Genomic DNA, 20,810 nt, shown 5'->3' on the forward strand with positions numbered 1-20,810 from the left:
ACCGCACAGAGCGTTGCGGCAACTTTCGTCCTAGGAAAGCTGGACAGGATCAGAAATAGTTAGTGAACAAGTAGTACAGCAAACTGAAGATTTACTTGTATTTCTCCAGATATACGAAGGCACATTACGCATGATGCAACAAGAAATAGAGCCGAGCTATCGCAATGTGAACTAGGAAGAGTCTGTCCGTATGTAGCCGTCTGTGGCACGACTAGGTGGCAGCTGCGTAGCGTCACGTGGGCGAGTGGCCGCGAGTGCGACGGGAGTGAATCACTGCCGCTGGACCTCCTATATAACGGCGCCGGATGGCTCTTATGGTATCATATCGCTACAGGCGTGGCTCAGTGGGTGTGCTCCATTGGTTCCACCAGATCCCGCACGATTGTTATCGGCGTCTCACAGAAACAATTCCGTTGCTATGACTTCCGTGGAGTGGTATCGAAATGTGGTACCACAGTCCTCATTTATTCGTTGGACTGTTTCAGTCTCTGCCTTCCCCTACTATTTTTACCGCGTACAGCTCCATCTAGTACAATGGAAGTTATTTCCTTATGTATTAACACATGTCCTATCATCTCATCCCTTGTTCTTGTCACTGTTTTCCATATGTGCCTCTCTTCGCCGATGCTGCGGAGAACCTCCTCATCTCTTATCTAATCAGACCTCCAAATTTTCAGTATCCTTCTCTAGTAACGCATCCCAATCACTTCAATTCTCTTCTTTTCCAGTGTTTTCTGCAATTGAATTCTGTCCTCCAAACGTACATTCTCAGATGTTTCTATCTAAGGTTTGGAGCCGATGTTTTATATGACCAGAATTCTCTTTCCCGGTCGAGCCCTCTTTGCCTGCGCTAACGTACTTCTTGCGTCATCCTTAGAAAGAAAAAGGTTCATTGGGTTTAACTGTCTGCCGACATCGAGGTCATTAGAAATTGGGCACGAATTGTGCCAAGGGTGTGGAATGAAGTCGGCCATCGCCTTTTGAAGGGACCATCCCGCCATTTGCCTTGAGAGATTTAGGTAATCATGGAAATCCTAAATCTGGACTGCCAGACACGGCTTTGGCACTGTCATCTACAGAATGCGTGTCGATTGTGTACACAATCACAGACGGTGCAGTATGGCACAAAGAAGACGCCTACCAGACTCTCTGGAGCAGGGGGCTAAAAGAAGAATGGAAGCAGGACAGTCGCAAACCGATATGACCCGAAGACTTAATGTGAATCGTTCTTTTCTTTTGGGATGTGGAGACAATTTATAGAGACCGAAACAGTATCCCGAAGATCAGGACAGGGCCGAGCACGTGCCAAATAAAAAAAAAGACCGTTATTTGTCCGTAAGGGCACAAGGGTACCGCCTTAGTACTACACGGCAACTAGCATCCGATATGGCAGCATCGACTTGACATGTTGTATCGAGACGAAGGGTCTACAGAAGGCTTGCCTGAATAGCCTCAATTGTCTAGAGTGGAGTCGTCAAAATGCCACCTGGGCGGTGATTAATGTTTTTTTCGCAGATGCGTCCCTGTTTGGTCTGGACAGTGATTCTCGACAAGTTCGCAGCTGGACGGGATGTGTAACACAATTTCGGAATCCAGACATTGTGGAAAGAGACCGATATCGGGGAGGATCCTTAATGGTGTGGGCAATGATTACATTGACAAATCTAACACCATGAAATTGTTTGTGTGAATCGGCAAGGTTTAACTGCCGTCAAGTATCGTGTCGAGGTTTTGGGACCTCATATCCAGTTATTGCGAAATGCTGTGGCCTCAGACTTCGCATTGATGGATGATAATGCTCATCATACAGCAAGTGTGGATGATGGTTTCTTGGAAACGGAAGATACTCCTTGCATAGGCGTGGCCTGCTCGTTCTCTCGATCTGAACATGTCTGGGATGCGGTAGGAAGGCGGTTTGCATCACGTCAGCATCAATCAACCACTCTCCAAGACTTGCGAGGAGCTCTGCAGCAAGAATGGGCGTTATTGCCTCAACATGAGACTGATGACGTCACTCGAACCTTGCTCCGTCGTGTCAGGCCTGTATTCCACCCAGAAGTGGTAACGCCATATGCTGATCACATTAGCCAGTTGTCGGAATGTGTGTGCAAATCCGTTAAGTTGGTAAAAACGTAGAACATTTTTGTCTAACGCTATCCATGTTGCATTTGTTTACGTTCTCTGTTCTTCACATTGTTTCTACTTTACCATCACCTGTTTACACTGTTCTGTGCAAAATAAACGCAACCTTCCGAAATTTAATGTTTGTCAGCAGTGTAATTGGTATTGTTCAACTTGGTGTGCTTTGGTATGAAAGTGATCTAGCAAGAGCTATTGCAATCGCTGAGTGGTACTGTATAAACGCTATGAATGTACTTCTGTCTCAAATTAAATAATAGAGGATTATTTAATTTCTGTTAATATGACGACCTGCGAACTTTTAAATGGTGGAAGGGAAAACGTAGTAGTCAAAAACAAAGAAATTGTTGGATAAAATGTTATCAGTTAACTTCCCATGTAGGATGAGAATAACATCTCATGCTTTGCCAATGTTCGAAATAATGGAATGAATGGCAGAGAACCTCCCAAGTTGCAGTATTACTTTTCTTGACTGCTCAATGACTAGCTTCAAGTCTAAGCACGTTATCATATCATCAACTAAGCTACGTAACACAATCAGTTACGACAACCGCATGCCTGTACGTGCCAGTTAAACACATCTTGTAAATAAGTGAAGGGCTGACCTTAAGTCACCTAACTTAAATGTTACATGACATTGATTTCTTGTAAATATGGCTAGATGGTTCTCCTTAGTGATCCGTACTCAATCTAAAAAATGGAATGATGTGATCACTTTGTTGTCTGTCTGTCTCTCCAGCTGTCAAGACTCCTTTTTCTCCAGATATCTGTTGTATTCTCCAACAGTTCATTGAACGTAACTTCTTGTACAATACAATAGCTGGCTGTACAATAGATGTAGACGTCCGTCGGTCTAGCCGGAGATGTGATTCCTCTCGGCCGGCTGGTACTTCGATCGGCTGTGCTGTGCAGTGGCTTCGGTGATATCTTCTCGGAGACTCTGCTACAGCGGTTGCCATTAGCAGCGGACGAAGACTGGTCTGCCTTTTTTTTGTTTATTGATTTTCAATTCCCCCCAAAGGGGGGGGGGCTGGTAGCAGCTTAGGACGCTGCTCTACAGCCTACAGACTTTTTTAAGAAAAGGAAGAAGAAAGAAGGAAGAACAGGCGATAAAATGATGACTTAAGGTGTAAAAATGCGGAAAGTTAAAACAGAAAGCAAAAGGGGTGGCAATGTCGATAAAATACACATGAATCAGACAAGTAACATAGTAGGCACACAATTAAAAAACATGGCGATAGTCTGGTTTCTGTTCGCAAGAGATAAAAAATCACACCCAGCGACAGTATGATGGGTGTTCGCTACACTTCCCTAAAGACACACCACGGAACACTCACTGGAAAACCCACACTGTGAAACACTGCACGAAAATGATGGCACAAATATGACACTCCAGAGCCAAGGGTAGATGGGGAGGGGGAGCTGGAGGAGGGGGAAGAAACAAGGAGGAAGGAGAGAAGAAAACGAAAGGGGGGAACCAAGGAGGGAGAGGAGTCATAAGGGGCGAGAGGGGCAGGGCAGACGCGAGAGGGAATAAGAAAGGGCAGAGGAAGGAAATGCAAAAGGACTCGGTGTGCCTTCGACCGGCCGAGCCTATATAGTGAGCTGGAGCCAATAGAAACCCGGCGTAGGAATCCGTGGCCGGATATGTCGCCACGACCTCTGCAAGGAAAGGTTCCTATTAATCGACTGGAATCTTCGGCGTGTTTACCTGATGTCTTCGCCTGTTTGGCTGTTGGTTTGTTTCCCTCATAGCGTAGCTGTTATGCGGTGCTGCCTGCCATATAGGGGAACCCGATGGCAGACAGTACAATACAAATTTGAAATTTTTGTCACATACTGAGGTCTATGGCTCACTGGCGGTGTGAAAAATTTAAACATTCTAAGTTAATACAATCAAAAAATACCGCTATTTATTCACATACTTCTATATTGGCAAAATCATACGTCAGAGCCTAATAGGATACTACCAGTTAACCTAGAATCATAAAATGTGGCGCCGGTCGCGGTAGCCGTGCTGTTCTGGCGCTGCGGTCCGGAACCGCGGGACTGCTACGGTCGCAAGTTCGAATCCTGCCTCGGGCATGGGTGTGTGTGATGTCCTTAGGTTGGTTAGGTTTAAGTAGTTCTAAGTTCTAGGGGACTTATGACCTAAGATGTTGAGTCCCATAGTGCTCAGAGGCATTTGAACCATTTTTGAATAAAATGTGGCAAGAAGCAAGGTTTCACAACAAGTAAAGGAAGGATTCCTAAAATTGTTGAGTGTAATTTTTCAGATAAAAATATTTTTTCCGTTTGTTGTACTGTCTGTCTGATTTTCTGAGGAACGGGCAGAGGTACAAATCAAATTTAAATTTAAGTGCTAAGATGTACGTCTTTTGGATGTGTAAATAAATTAATCATATATATCAATGTAGCGAAAATGTATGGCCATAAATCTTACTTATTTCGATACTCGGAAACTCTCTCATGAAAACCTATAGATGATCTATAAACATGTCGGTCTAGGTTACCTGCCGCTGTAGCGGCAAGGCGCGTGTCTGGCAACCGAGAGGTCGCAGTGTCGAGTCATAGCCTGGCCACGGATTTTTCAATCTTCATTTTCGCCCAGCGGTCACCTCTCAATGATGGGAGGGTCTCCAGAAGTCACATGTGACTGGGACGGCACGTTAAACTTTAAGTCCTCTCTCCCCCGTTGAATAACTGGGGGAGGTCAGGGGTACGCAAGTCGCCCAAGTGGCGTCCAATAGAAAGACTTCCACTAGGACATTGGGCCACACGAAATTATCTTTACTATCTTTCCAATTGTTAGTTTGTACGGAACCCTGAGAGCCCGAGCCCTACTCGCATCTGTGCAAAACTTTTAGATGTAGAAACTGAAACCACGTCGGAGAATAAAAGCCTGTTGTCCAAGAAGATGAGATTTGGAGACTAGAATTCAGAGAATAACATATCAGAGAATTTCAGTATGAATTCTGAAGACGAGACGAGAGTGCATCTAACGTCAGGCAAGCCACACAGCGATGAGCCAAATATGTTGCTTTCCTGGTGGAAATTACAGCAGCATTTGTGTGGCACACATGCTTTTTACGTCCGAAGAAAGGAATGGGTCCTAATGTGAATGACTTTCTGCTTACACCGAACTACTTGGTCAGTTTCTCACTGATACTGGTTACGGGAAAATTGCGTAATTTACTTTCATTTAAGTAGAGAACGAATAAATATTATTTTAGCCTGAGTCGGATGGAGAGAGATTATAAGAAACCAAAGCCTCCTGCTTCTTGTTTTTAGAGACTGTTACCTAGCCGAGTTATTTTATGGTAGCTATGTTTATATTTAATGTAATTTCTGACTACATTTCGTTAAATACGAGGGTTGCCCAGATAGCAATGCACAGCATTTTTTTCTTCACAATTCTTTATTGAAACAATTCTTTATTGAATATAATGACAATTGCATGAACGAAAGAATGATGTTTTATCTAAACACCCTACTTTTCCACGTAATGTGCCTTCCGTTCTGTGGCCTTCCTCCAGCACGAAACAAGGCCCTGTCGGTAGCAATCCTTGTCCTAGTGGCGGAGCAAGTGCATCTCTGTGGGAATCACCTCCTCATCTTCCTCAAAATGTCTTCCACGAATGGCATGCTTTAATGGCCCAAACAAGTGGAAGTCCGAGGGGGCTAGGTCAGGAGCGTCTGGTGTGACAGCCGTGGATGGTCTCCCCCACCGCTACAAATAGTTGAGCTCCGCCGAACCGCCTTCTGATGTCCTCACCCTTCTTGCTCAGCGGCGAACCGTACTTCGTCAGCAGCAGATGCCCCATAGACTTTGCACAAACGTTTGTGAATGCTCCCCGCAATTTCTTGCTCTGGAGTGAGAAATTCAATGACGGTACGTTGCTTGTAACCAACATCACCTACAAACGCCATTTTGAGATTGCCCTGCAACTACGCTGTCAGTCGCAAGTGACGAAAAATTGGCGCGCTCACTCAGGAGAATTTAGATAATACACACATAACGTTTCGTATGCGTAGCATTGTTTTCGGCTAACGAAAAAAAAAAAAATGCTGTGCATTACTATCTGGGCAACCCTCGTATTTGTTTTGTGAAGAAGTATAAAAGTACACTGCTCATGCTAGGACACAGTGGTTCTTGAGGCCTTAGTGTGTTCTACAGCCTTGGTTAGGATATTTTCACGAGATTCGCACAGACTGAGGAGAGCCGGCGAGCAGAGACGCCCGGGCACGGGCCTTCCCGCCCCTGGCGGGCTAGCAACCCGCAGTGCAAGCAACCTCGTTGCACCTTACACCTATAGGCGCACCAAACGATCGATCGACAGACCGATAAATCGGTCGTGTGTAGGCACTTTACCCAAATGACCGACCAACTTTTCTTGTGGGGCTGTCCTTCGGATACGACCACCCGACTGCTGAACCCCCCGCACCTTCACCCAGCAAACTCTACGGTGTGTAGCGTTTTAGTGCCAACCGACCGAAAAATTCCTGTCAATTTGTCATTGTGCATAGGATTACGTGCTATTCTGATATACCTGACAGTGTGCGAGGCGGATGAAACTATGACAGAGCTTCTGGAGAGATTGAAAGACTGTAGATGTCTGTGAGAACACATCGTGAAAGGAGTATAGCATTTGATGCAAGAAACGTACCACTTGTTTCATTTTTTAAAGAATCCACAATATTTCATGTGGTGCATAGAGAGAGTAAAAGACATATGTATTTTATGAATAAAAGTCCGTCGACATTCTGTATCTCCGTGTTAATTTTATTTCCGACACTTAACAAAATAAGATTTAAAGACTAAAATATAGTCAGATTAAACTTAGATTTCACTATCGATACTCACGGGACGTAAAACCTCAAAACCGAATTAGCGACAGTCAGTAGGCTTTTATTCTTGAAACATACTTTCTTCGTCGTTGAAAGTGTTACAAAATCCAGCCACCTCCTATTTGAAGTGTAAGGTATATGATTTTTTGACAGTTTTAACTGTTGCGAAACGGTTCGTTTTTCTATTATCTTTTGTTGTATTTATTAAATGATGTGCGCCACCAACATTTGTCGTCTTTCTTCCTGTAATTTTGGATCACTTTTATTAAACTTACGGAGGCATATTTTATGCAACATACACAAATAAACTAACAAAGTTTACATGAACATCTTTAGCTTAATGTAATGTCCTTTAACATGGTGTATTTCCTCAGGCAACTACAAAACACTTTACTGGTTTTAGGAATCATTTTAGACAGTAATTATGGGGATACAACTTAACTGCATTTGAAATCTTCGTGAACTTTGCCAGTGGCTGGAAAGAAAAATGTAGCTAATAAGTTATCCTTGAAGCTTATAGCCTCTCTCATGGCTATATCATTTTTCGATGACAATGGCTTGGTGATGTTCAGCACCGCCAAAAAACATGTTTCATTCTCTCTTATATAATTAGGAAAATCACAGACTCCCAGCTCCTTAAGTAACGGAGCGTAGAGAAATTTCTTTCTTTACACTGGCCACTCCTTTGCCATCAACAATCTCTCGGCTATTTCTGTCCTTGTTACCTCTAAAAGAGTGAAGGCTAACACCAGGTTTTGTTTCTGTGTAAACCAATACGGATCTCGTAGAACATAACCTCCATTATCGTAAGATAAACAAATTACAGCAACGGCCCTGTGTTACCTGAGTATAGTCGGTCGGGATATTTGTAGGCTTGTAGGCTGCCAAGAAATCGGTCAGTCGCTCGGTGAATATATTGCTGCGTGTGCAGCACCCTTAAGCCATACGTTCAGAGAATCTCAAACAAAATTTTACCTGCGACCCATGCATTTAAAAGTCCTCTAGTCACGCAAATGATTTCTGCTCACAGTGTTACAAAATACACAAGCGTGTGTATCGGATATTTTATGACCGTATCCGTAAATGTTTTCAAATGTGTGTGAAACCCTAGGGGACTCAACTGCTAAGGTCATCAGTCCCTAAGCTTACACACTACTTAACCTAAATTATGCTAAGGACAAACACACACACCCACGAACGAGGGGAGACTCGAACCTCCGCCGGGACCAGCCGCACAGTCCATGACTGCAGCGCCTGAGACCGCTCGGCTAATCCCACGCGGCCGTATCCGTAAATGTTACGTACATGTTTCCGTTCTGCGCTAATTATTTTGAGATTGCCAGAGTCAGCTTAAGTTTAATCCTACAATGTTCATTAATTAGTTGGCGGGTTAGGGGGACATTCACACAAAAAGGACCACAAAGATTTCATACAGATGTAAGTATATTCTAACAGTAACGCAGAGTAATACGGGCAGCACTGTTTACAAGTGATTTGATCCAACAATACTTGTAATTGGTAAATGACACTTCAGCCACTTGATCTGTTCAGAATACAATGAAATCTATTGCAGTGCTATCATTTTGTTCGATTACTAACGTCTCAATCACGCAGAAATCGCTGTCCAGGTAGTTTGTTACGGGTGTGATGGTTAACACAATACTGGCAGTTTACGTTCGTTCGTCCCAAAACTGGCGCCAATGATTTTTCTCGAGTGCATGCGTAACCATATCGCTGCCGCTGACTGTTGCTCTCGTGACACGATATGATCTCGCGATATGACGCACGAATGCGCAAATTTCTTTTTAAAAATTATTTTTCTGATATTGAAACTGGTCATTCTTACGTAAAATATATTTCTTTCTAATGAGATCGTTAATCGTTTTTGTCAAGTATGGCAGTCAGAGATTTTGGGTGTCACGACTCCGGAGCTGTATGTAGCGTGTACCACGAAAGCTACACACAACACTCTAACAATTACGCTCTGCGCACTCGAGAAAGTTTACTGTCGATCCTGCGGCAGAGTAGGCAACAATATTGAAGTATGTTTACAATTTCCAAGAGCTAATGAATCATTTTAACCGTCGTAGTACCACTGGGGTCAGTGTAACCCCTTCAGCTCGTTGAAAATATATATAAGCCTTGCTTCCGCAACTATTATTTTATAGATATCTGACTTTCTCACTGTGAGTGAAATGTTTTGTTTTTACAAAAGATTAAAATTTATTTATGTTTTTTTTTCACTGAGTACCACTGGCATCAGTACGAGCCCACTGTAAATTGTTCGTTTGTTTGTTGAATGTAACATTTATGAAAGTAGAACAATGGCGGTTACATGAAACACATGCAACAGTGTGACTATTATTTACCACTAATTTTTGTACCCTTTGTTAAGATTTCGTGCGTCATCAGTTGTTATACCTTTCCTTGAACCACTGGTGTCAATATGACCCCATAAACACATTAGGGATATGTCTCCTTCCTTGTTATTAAAGCTACGGTTTTAAAATATATGACTTCTTCCATCTGGGTCAATTGTATCCAATGATGGTTTTGTATATACAATACATTAAAATTTATTCATGCTTCTTACAGTGAGTACCACTGGGGTGAATGTGACCTCAATCTAATTTGTTTTTTGCTTCCTGTATGCAACAGTTACGAAAATAGAATGACGGCTGTAACGCTGAACAGCCGTAATATACAGTACTGGCCATTAAAATTGCTACAACATGAAGATGAGGTGCTACAGGTGCGAAATTAAACCGACAAGAAGAAGTTGCTGTGATATGCAAATGATTAGCTTTTCAGAGCAATCACACAAGGTTGGCACCGGTGGCGACACCTACAACGTACTGACATGAGGAAAGTTTCCAACCAATTTCTCATATACAAATAGCAGTTGACCGGCGTTGCCTGGTGAAACGTTGTTGTGATATCTCGTGTAACGAGGAGAAATGCGTACCATCACGTTTCCGACTTTGATAAAGGTCGGATTGTAGCCTATCGCGACTGCGGTTTATCGTATCGCGACATTGCTGCTCGCGTTGGTCGAGATCCAATTTCTGTTAGCAGAATATGAAATCGGTGGCTTCAGGAGGGTAATACGAAACGCCGTGACGGGTCAAGACTATGGCTGCGGTTAGTCTTGACGCTGCATTACAAACAGAAGCGCCTGCGATGGTGTACTCAACGACGAACCTGGGTGCACGAATGGCAAAACGACATTTTTTCGGATGAATCCAGGTTCTGTTTACAGCATCATGATGGTCGCATCCGTGATTGTCGACATTGTGGTGAACGCACATTGGAAGTGTGTATTCGTCATCGCCATTCTGCCGTATCACCCGGCGTGATAGTATGCGGTGCCATTGGTGACACGTCTCGGTCACCTCTTGTTCGCATTGACGGCATGTTGAACAGTGTACGTTACATTTCAGATGTGTTGCTACCTGTGGCTCTACCCTTAATTCGATCCCTGCGAAACCCTACATTTCAGCAGGATAATGCACGACCGCATGTTGCAGGTCGTGTACGGGCCTTTCTGGATACAGAAAATGTTCGACTGCTGCCCTGGCCAGCACATTCTCCTGATATCTCACCAATTGAAAACGTCTGGTCAATTGTGGCCGAGGAAGTGGCTCATCACAATACGCCAGTCACTAGTCTTGATGAACTGTGATATCATGTTGAAGCTGCATGGGCAGCTGTACCTGTACACGCCATCCAAGCTCTGTTTGACTCAAAGCCCAGGCCGTTATTATGGCCAGAGGTGGTTGTTCTGGGTACTGATTTCTCAGGATCTACGCACCAAAATTGCGTGAAAGTTTAATCACATGTCAGTTCTATTATAGTGTATTTGTCCAATTAATACCTGTTTATCATCTGCATTTCGTCTTGGTGTAGCAATTTCAATGGCCATTAGTGTACATTTGTATGTTAGTTCATTAAAATAACATCGGTACATTCTGTGAAAATTACTTGAAGTCTTTAAAACACCAGTGGTAGTAAGTGGAACAAACAAATGCTTGTGTTTGGAGGGTGAAAGGTTCTACAGCTGAGTGGTAATCTGATACAAAGTAGTCGTGCTACTCTTTCTTCTGTTTGGACCGCTAATCGCAACCCACACAGCTCTTGATTTTCCTTTGAGTGGTCGTGGTGTTGCAGAGCCGGTGCACGACTACGCCGTGCCTGACACAGGGGTGCGGCCCCCCGCTGCGCCGTCGCCCTCCCCTGCGGTCAGTCTCAAGGACACAGCCAGCCTGCTCTCCAGGGACAACAAGACTGCGTCCAAGGGCAAGAAGGTCAGTACCAGCGCCTTACTCGCAGCGCTCAGCTGCTACTTTGACTAATGACAGGCGGTTGTTTCTCTCAGAAGAGAAAACGCTACTCCAGTGATTCTACACGCCATTGTACAAACACTGTGTTAATTAAGATAACTGCTGCCATGAAATATCCTATCGAAAACCGCAAGGGAACAGTATTTATACTACTAAATACAATTGAAAAATGTAAATGTTAAACGTTCTAAGTGTCTGATCTCACATTTGTCAGCAGAATCAAAAAACAGTGTGTCTATTTTTGTACATATCTTACTTGTATCCAAGAAACTGAGAAGCTGTTTTGATACTACAGAATCACGGCAAAAAATAATGTGACAAATTAGAAAATAAATAATTTAATGCGTTATAAAATTGGTAGTAATGTTCAGCAAAGGCAGATACCACTGCCGCCTGTGTTGTGTGGTGAACACAGTCGCAGGTCGTGATGCTGGGGACGAAAATTCGGATGCAGCACGGATTGTGGATGGTGTTTCTTCGCGCCGGCCGGGTTGTCCGAGCGGTTCTAGGCGCTTCAGTCTGGAACCGCGCGACCGCTACGGTCGCAGATACGAATCCTGCCTTGGCCATGGGTGCTGTGTGATGTCCTTAGGTTAGTTAGGTTTAAGTAGTTCTAAGCTATAGGGCACTGATGACTTCAGACGTTAAGTCCCATAGTGCTCAGAGCCATTTCAACCATTTGTGTTGTCGCACCGCCACTTGCTGACGATCTCCGTCCTTCCCTTGATCGGACCCTCACCGTAGCGGAGTCAACGTCCATGATGATTGCAATCACAGCAGTAGAGGTGGTAGATGCGATCAACAAGGGAGTCAAGAACAAATCACCAGGTTCCGATGGTCTCCCCTTGAGTTTTACCGGGCGTTCACCACGTTAATGCTTCCTCGCTGGACGGAGATGGTTCAGGAACTCTTTTCTCCGTCCTTCCCAATTCCACCTGAATTGGTCACTAGCATTCTTCTGCCAGTGTCTATGCTGCAGGGAGGGTCCCATGTCTCTGCATATCGCCTCCTTAGATTAATGACTGCAGAGTATGAAGGCTATGCACGTCTTTTAGCAGTGCGCATACGCACCGTCTTACCTACGGTCCTTTCACCGGAGCAGACTGCAAGTGGTTGTGGGGCCACCTTACAAACAGCCCTAGGAGAACGCCGTGAACTGACCGCTGCTGACGGCTGTTTGTCACCTTCGTGCCGCACTGGAATCCATCAATTTTACGAGTGCCTTTGATCGCTTTCCGTTCCTCCTCATGGTGGCGACGCTTATCGGGTTCCCATTACTGTTTGTCGATGAAATCCGCCGGTTACTGCTTCCCGCGGTCTCGATGGTACAAGTCAATGGAGGACTTGCAGGACCGTTTTCTATAGGCCGGTCTTTGCGTCACGGATGGCTTATGTCTACTTTATGCCATTGCACTTGCGCCCCTCATCGCTGGTCTTATGTCAGACTGCAGGGCCTCACGTTACATGACTGTACATTTCACTGCAGGGCTTATGCGGACGACCTCTTTCTCACCTGCTCCTCCACGGAACTCAGTGACGACATCCAATGAATCCGTCAGTATGGACGTATTTCGGGTATCATTCTTAATTTCCGCAAATCGATTATGATGCACATTGGGCGCGGCCTCTCGGTTATGGTGCGACCCCACTATCAGTCACTACCAACCTTCGTTACTTGGGTATCGAGTTTACGAGCTCCACACACCGCGCAGTGGCCCTCTCTTACGGACGGCTTTAAACAGTAGATTCGGCACCATGTCCGTGGTCAAGGGCACCCTAACTTAAACCAACTCCAACGTGTCCTATGTCAACATGTATGTCGCCCCTAAACTGGTACACGTCGCCCAGATCCTCCCAATGCCATTACTCCTTGGCCGCCGCATCCAAACAGCCTTTGGATATTTTGTGTCAGCAGCAGCACCTTCTAAAGTCCGCCATAACTAACACTGCCTCCTGCAAAAAGTAGCCTCGGACTTCTCAACGTGCGGGCTCGATCTTCCACACTCTTCGTCCATACGGTGTTGCGGCACTGGCTGGGGCCGGTCCCGTCCTTAACATGCAGTCTCTTAGATATCCTCCGACCAGCTTCTCTCTATTCACCGATCATGTGTCACCTATTTCTCCATTATTGTACCATGTCGCCAATTGTTTCATAGAACTCAGCTACGTTGGAACCGATCTTCCAGTCACCCGTTCTCCCCGTACAAAAGACAATTCTCGTTTGTTTATGTTGTCCAACCCTTGCTACCCCTTGGTGCTACAGCACCCTGACATTAACTGGCGAACGATTTGGGGGTGTGTGCATGCACCCTTTTTATCGTCGTCTGTGTCTGCACTCTGGTATGTTTAGTCTATGGCAAATTCCCGACTAACTGTCGCATAGGACTGGCCACCTCCCCACTCTGCCCCGACTGTCAGCTCGAAGACACCGACGAGCACCGTCTTACGTGCCCCCTGAAACAAAACGTATGGCTCCTCATCCAACGAATCGTGGGCTTTTAGCTCCGTGCCCCGCCAACGACGGTAACCCCAGATTTCTTGTTGTTGCCCCCGCCATTTCACTACCCTCTTACTAAGCACCGTACACTCATCTGGTTTCGAGGACAGGCTTTACAATACCTCTTTCAGAGTGGTCCGCATATATTCCTGGACTTCTTGTACCAAGTTGTTGCCGGGCATAGCAGCCACACTCGAAAACCATCTTACCGAGACACTTTTGCCGGTTATCTCCGCAGCGTCTTCCCTGACCACCCTCGAAGTCGGAGTGTGCCATGCCTACCCGTCACATGATGCAACACGCTTATCCACGTTCTCACGCATCAAAAAAAAGGAAGAAGGCAGAATGTGTTATATTTTGTTGTATTTAATGTTTTTGTCAAACTAACAATAATTTGTACTTGTTTAAATTGTACCTTGTAGGAGCACTGCCTGGAAATGGAAAAAAGAACACATTGACACCGGTGTGTCAGACCCACCATACTTGCTCCGGACACTGCGAGAGGGCTGTACAAGCAATGATCACACGCACGGCACAGCGGACACACCAGGAACCGCGGTGTTGGCCGTCGAATGGCGCTAGCTGCGCAGCATTTGTGCACCGCCGCCGTCAGTGTCAGCCAGTTTGCCGTGGCATACGGAGCTCCATCGCAGTCTTTAACACTGGTAGCATGCCGCGACAGCGTGGACGTGAACCGTATGTGCAGTTGACGGACTTTGAGCGAGGGAGTATAGTGGGCATGCGGGAGGCCGGGTGGACGTACCGCCGAATTGCTCAACACGTGGGGCGTGAGGTCTCCACAGAACATCGATGTTGTCGCCAGTGGTCGGCGGATGGTGCACGTGCCCGTCGACCTGGGACCGGACCGCAGCGACGCACGGATGCACGCCAAGACCGTAGGATCCTACGCAGTGCCGTAGGGGACCGCACCGCCACTTACCAGCCAATTAGGGACACTGATGCTCCTGGGGTATCGGCGAGGACCATTCGCAACAGTCTCCATGAAGCTGGGCTACGGACCCGCACACCGTTAGGCCGTCTTCCGCTCACGCCCCAACATTGTGCAGCCCGCCTCCAGTGGTGTCGCGACAGGCGTGAATGGAGGGACGAATGGAGACGTGTCGTCTTCAGCGATGAGAGTCGCTTCTGCCTTGGTGCCAATGATGGTCGTATGCGTGTTTGGCGCCGTGCAGGTGAGCGCCACAATCAGGACTGCATACGACCGAGGCACACAGGGCCAACACCCGGCATCATGGTGTGGGGAGCGATCTCCTACGCTGGCCTTACACCTCTGGTGATCGTCGAGGGGACACTGAATAGTGCACGGTACATCCAAACCGTCATCTAACCCATCGTTCTACCATTCCTAGACCGGCAAGGGAACTTGCTGTTCCAACAGGACAATGCACGTCCGCATGTATCCCGTGCCACCCAACGTGCTCTAGAAGGTATAAGTCAACTACCCTGGCCAGCAATATCTCCAGATCTGTCCCCCATTGAGCATGTTTGGGACTGGATGAAGCGTCGTCTCACGCGGTCTGCACGTCCAGCACGAACGCTGGTCCAACTGAGGCGCCAGGTGGAAATGGCATGCCAAGCCGTTCCACAGGACTACATCCAGCATCTCTACGATCGTCTCCATGGGAGAAAAGTAGCCTGCATTGCTGCGAAAGGTGGATATACACTGTACTAGTGCCGACATTGTGCATGCTCTGTTGTCTGTGTCAATGTGCCTGTGGTTCTGTCAGTGTGATCATGTGATGTATCTGACCCCAGGAATGTGTCAATAAAGTTTCCCCTTCCTGGGACAATGAATTCACGGTGTTCTTATTTCAATTTCCAGGAGTGTATATATGAAGGCTAGAGGACAAATGTAAGGATGTAGAGGCTTATCTCTCTAGGGGTAAGATAGATACTGCCTACAGGAAGATTATAGAGACCTTTGGAGAAAAGAGAGACGCTTGTATGAATATCAAGAGCTCAGATGGAAACCCAGATCTAAGCAAAGAAGGGACAGCAGAAAGGTGGAAGGAGTATATATAGGGTCTATACAAGGGCGATTTACTTGAGGACAATATTATGGAAATGAAAGAGGATGTAGATGAAGATGAAATGAGAGATACGATAGTGCGTGAAGAGTTTGACAGAGCACTGAAAGACCTGAGTCGAAACAAGGCCCCCGGAATAGACAACATTCCATTGGAACTACTGACGGCCTTGCGAGAGCCAGTCCTGACAAAACTCTACCATCTGGCGAGAAAGATGTATGAGACATGCGAAATACCCTCAGACTTCAAGAAGAATATAATAATTCCAATCCCAAAGAAAGCAGGTGTTGACAGATGTGAAAATTACCGAACTATCAGTTTAATAAGTCACAGGTGCAAAATACTAACGCGAATACTTTACAGACGAATGGAAAAACTGGTAGAAGCCGACCTCGGCGATGATCAGTTTGGATTCTGCAGAAATGTTGGAACACAATAGGCAATACTGACCCTACGACTTATCTTATAAAATAGATTTAGGAAAAGCAAACCTATATTTCTAGCATTTGTGGACTTTTGACCATGTTGACTCGAATACTCTCTTTCAAATTCTAAAGGTGGCAGGGGTAAATCACAGGGACCGAAAGGCTATTTACAATTTGTACAGAAACCAGATTGTGGTATAAGAGTTAAGTCGCTTTAAAGGTAAGCAGCGGTTGGGAAGGGAGTAAGACAGGGTTGTAGCCTGTCCCTGATGTTATTCAATCTGTATATTGAGCAAGCAGTACAGGATACAAAAGGAAATTCGGAGTAGGTATTAAAGTCGATGGAGAAGAAATCAAAACGTTGAGGTTAGCCGATGACATTGTAATTCTGTCAGATACAGCAAAGGACTTGGAAGAGCAGTTTAATGGAATGGACAGTGTCTTGAAAGGAGGATATAAGATGAACATCAACAAAAGGAAAACGAGGATAATGGAATGTAGTCGAATTAAATCGGGTGATGTTGACGGAATTAGATTAGGAAATGAGACACTTAAAGTAGTAAAGGAGTTTTGCTGTTTGGGGAGCAAAATAACTGGTTATGGTCGAAGTAGAGAGGATATAAAATGTGGACAGGCAATGGCAGGGAAAGCGTTTCTGGACAAGAGAAATTTGTTAACGTTGAGTATAGATTTAAGTGTCAGGAAGTCGTTCCTGTATGGAGTGTAGCCGTGTATGGAAGTGAAACATGGACGATAAATAGTTTGGACAAGAAAAGAAGAGAAGCTTTCGAAATGTGGTGCTACAGAAAAATGCTGAAGATTAGATGGGTAGATCACATAACTAATGAGGAGGTATTGAGTAGAATTGGGGAGAAGAGAAGTTTGTAGCACAACCTGACAAGAGGAAGGGACCGGTTGGTAGGACATGTTGTGAGGCATCAAGGGATCATAAATTTAGCATTGGAGGGCAGCGTGGAGTGTAAAAATCGTAGAGGGAGACCGAGAGATGAATACACTAAGCAGATGCAGAAGTATGTATGTTGCAGTAAGTACTGGGAGATGAAGAAGCTTGCACACGTTAGAGTAGCATGGAGAGCTGCGTCAAACCAGTATCAGGACTGAAGACAACAACAACAATTGTTTGTGGGAGGAGACCAGACAGGGAGTTCATCGGGTTGGGGTAGGACGGGGAAGGATGTCGGCCGTGCCCTTTCGAAGGAACCATCCCGGAATTTGCCTGGAGCGATTAGAGAAATCACGGAAAACCTAAATCAGGATGGCCGGACGCGGGATTGAACCGTCGTCCTCCCAAATTCAAGTCTAGTGTCCTAGCCCCTACGCCACCCATACACGGTGCTACCCACAGTTTTAATCTGCCAGGAAGTTTCATAACAGTGCACAGTGTAGAGTAAAATTTCATTCTGTAGACAACAATGTCGTCCTCAAATGAATGATCAGATCAGTTAAAATTAAATTAATAAACATGTTAAATCGAGTAATAAGAGGCAACATCTGTGGTCATCAGGCTCCTAGAACTTAGAACTACTTAAACCTAACTAACCTAAGGACATCACACACATCCATGCTTGAGGCAGGATTCGAACCTGCGACCGTAGCAGTCCCGCGGTTCCGGACTGAGCTCTTAGAATCGCAAGACCACCGCGGCCGGCTTTAATAATAGTAATGAGGCACACATAATGACCGTGCATTTGCGGACAGCGTTACGGAAATGAGCGTAACTTGTCCAGCAACAAATCAGTTTCATGTTTGGAAATAATTAGGTATTGAAAACAGCACCGAGTCACATTTTTTTTGGTAAGAATCATTAAGTGACGCCGTGAAGTGTACCACATGTGACATTAGTTCAGTGGGAAACTCGGTACGATCACGAAGGCGATAGCCATCCCTAACGATGGAAACTTGGCACTTCCACGTCATAGTGAGGTCACGGAGACGTATCACTACTGTAAACCTGGCTCCAGCGGGCGATCACGTGAGTGGTTAATGAATGTTCGAATGTGTGTGAATTCCTAGGGGACCAAACTGCTGAGGTCGTCGGTCCCTAGACTTACACCCTACTTAAACTAACAAAGGAAGGGGGGGGGGGGTGAGGTGGGGTGGAGGGCTCGAACATCCGGCGGGAGGGACTGCGCAATCCGTTACATGGCGCCTCAAACCGTGCGGCCACTCCGCGCGGTACAGTTAATGAGGTTTGTGTCGGGCAGTGGACGAGTCGGAGTATGCAGCCAAGGTCTGGACGTTGACTGACGACCGCTGGCTGGCAACACACCGATAGTGGCGTCGAGTTCATGAAGGATGTCGCCCTCTGTTGTCTTGCGTCCCATTTTGTCCGTCCTCAGTCTTGCGCAGAGGAATGGAACAGAAGGAGCCTGCAGCTACGGTTTCTGGCTGACTCAGAGAGCGGCGTTAAGCAAACGGAGGACATGTCGTTCGATGTTGTTTTTGATTACCGACAGCTCCGTCTCGAAGTCGGACTGGAACAGCTGGACACAGAGAACGCCTGTCAAGACGTGGCGTTGGCGACCGACAACGTGAGGGGCGGACCCAGATGCAAAGAGGACGGGTGTACCAGTGTTTTTGGTGCCCGAGGAGTCTATTCATAGAATGCATGAACGGCGACGGTGTCTTGTGCCGTACACATTAGTGGTGCCGTACACATTAGTGAATCACTGTGCTGATTAACTCCTTACGTTATTTGATTTTCAAGTAGCTGAGCAAAACTGAACGTACTCAGACATTTCTCTCTTTACTTATTCTGATCATCATTTTTAGCGCAACTCAATCTGACTTTCAATAATCCCTACAAAAGAATAGCCCTGACTAACAATAACCTATACCTTTCATGAATCACTTACTTCACAAAAATCTTCGTTACTCCAACTACTGCAATTCACTGAGCGCCAATACTGCCAGCTAAATAAAAGAATCTAACTAATGAAGGAACTAACTACTGATAGCATAGTTAGCAAATGAAAGATTTTGATACAGAACAAACGATGTATTTACCTTAATAGTGTTCAAAAGTCATTATATATATATATATATATATATATATATATATATATATATATATATATATATATATATATCAGTTCATGACATCCAGTCTTAAAATTTTACTCTCTCTGATGGACACAAATCCAGATCATCCGCTCTCAAAAGTCCGCCATCTCACTCCCCACATCCACCACTGCTGGCGGCTCACCTCCAACTGCGCAATGCTATGCGCTGTTCACAGTTCGAACAATGCCAACCAGTCACAGACTTCACACAGCACAGTCAGTGATTTTCATATAGAGCGCCATGTGGCGTTACCAACATAAAAACCTAAACAGCCTACTTACGACATACATACAGGGCTTCTCAACGCCGTTGCGAGTTAGTTTTTAAGAGTGCCTACTGTACGGCCAACTGTGTACTGACAGGAAATGGACGGTGCACTAGTGTTATGTAGTGTACAGGACCAGGGGATTGATTACGTTCTTACTCTTCCATTGACTGAGTCTGTGTGCGAGTGGCCGTTTACGTTTGGTTAGAAGTCTTCTGGCTATCATTGGCTCGTGTAGTCATTGCAATAGTAGCATGCGCAGGAAATTCCATTTGTGTGATTTAATGATACACTTCCGTCTGGAAATCGAAATTGTGTGAGCGTAAGTTAATCTCACTGAGATGTTATTGATTCATGTTTTCGTTTCATTGTTTCCTTTTCTCTCTGTCGGGCGTCTGAAAACAACAAAATTTTGTGGTATATGTCCGAAGCGTACTTTTGAACACCACAAACTACAACTGAATCATTCTATAAATTGTGTGGTTTATGTTCGAAGCGTAAATTTATTCTGCTGATTTTTGGTGCAATAAACATTGATTTTTCCCTCTTAAAACTCCGTTTATTATTTGTGCTTCCTTCGAAATATCCGTAATTACCTAAACGGGAATTTCAAGTGCATTTTCAACTTTTCGCTGTGTAATGAATAGTCCATTCAATTGCGGGCACGCAGCCGCGCAAATACCATATCTTCTACTGATATAACGGCCGGCGATCTCCCGGCGTTGCTTAGAATGGGTTTCATGACTCACGGGAAGGTACCATACGCGGCCTTATACGCTCCACCGCGGCAGTACGCGCCCTCAAGCGTCAAAGAGGTACACTTACAGAAGTTCCGCCAGTGGCGAAGGCGTACAGACATGCGATTCGCTTATCGATGTATGCGACGATACCATGACGACTTCTCTGCAGTTTAATTATACCAAGAGCCGGATTCCATGCTTTGTCCAAGTTTAAACGATTACCACTATTTATTAAATTATTAGCTGAACTATTTTCAATAGCTTCCTTGAAGACAGTATCCCCAAAGCAAGAAGTGGATGTTAGAAAGTTCGCATCACTATAATTCACGGAATGCCCTGTATCAATATTCAGCCACAGCTGGCTTGTCTGGCTGTGTTAAGCGCGTTCTTTTAAACGAATGATCTTCTGGAGTTACGTGGACGA

General features: G+C 45.4%; 1 protein-coding gene across 2 annotated transcripts in view; it reads left to right on the top strand.

Moving 5' to 3' along the window:
- The window catches only part of LOC126266886 (discoidin domain-containing receptor tyrosine kinase B-like), a 358,246-nt gene that overhangs the window by 280,858 nt on the left and 56,578 nt on the right, over positions 1-20,810 (top strand). For both annotated transcript variants that reach the window (XM_049971552.1, XM_049971553.1), the window contains exon 11: positions 11,155-11,291. In XM_049971552.1, the coding sequence (XP_049827509.1) occupies positions 11,155-11,291 (137 nt within the window). The remainder of the gene's footprint in view (positions 1-11,154; positions 11,292-20,810) is intronic.

Source organism: Schistocerca gregaria, chromosome 4, assembly GCF_023897955.1.
Source record: "Schistocerca gregaria isolate iqSchGreg1 chromosome 4, iqSchGreg1.2, whole genome shotgun sequence".
In the NCBI taxonomy this organism is placed as follows: Eukaryota; Metazoa; Arthropoda; class Insecta; order Orthoptera; family Acrididae; genus Schistocerca; species Schistocerca gregaria.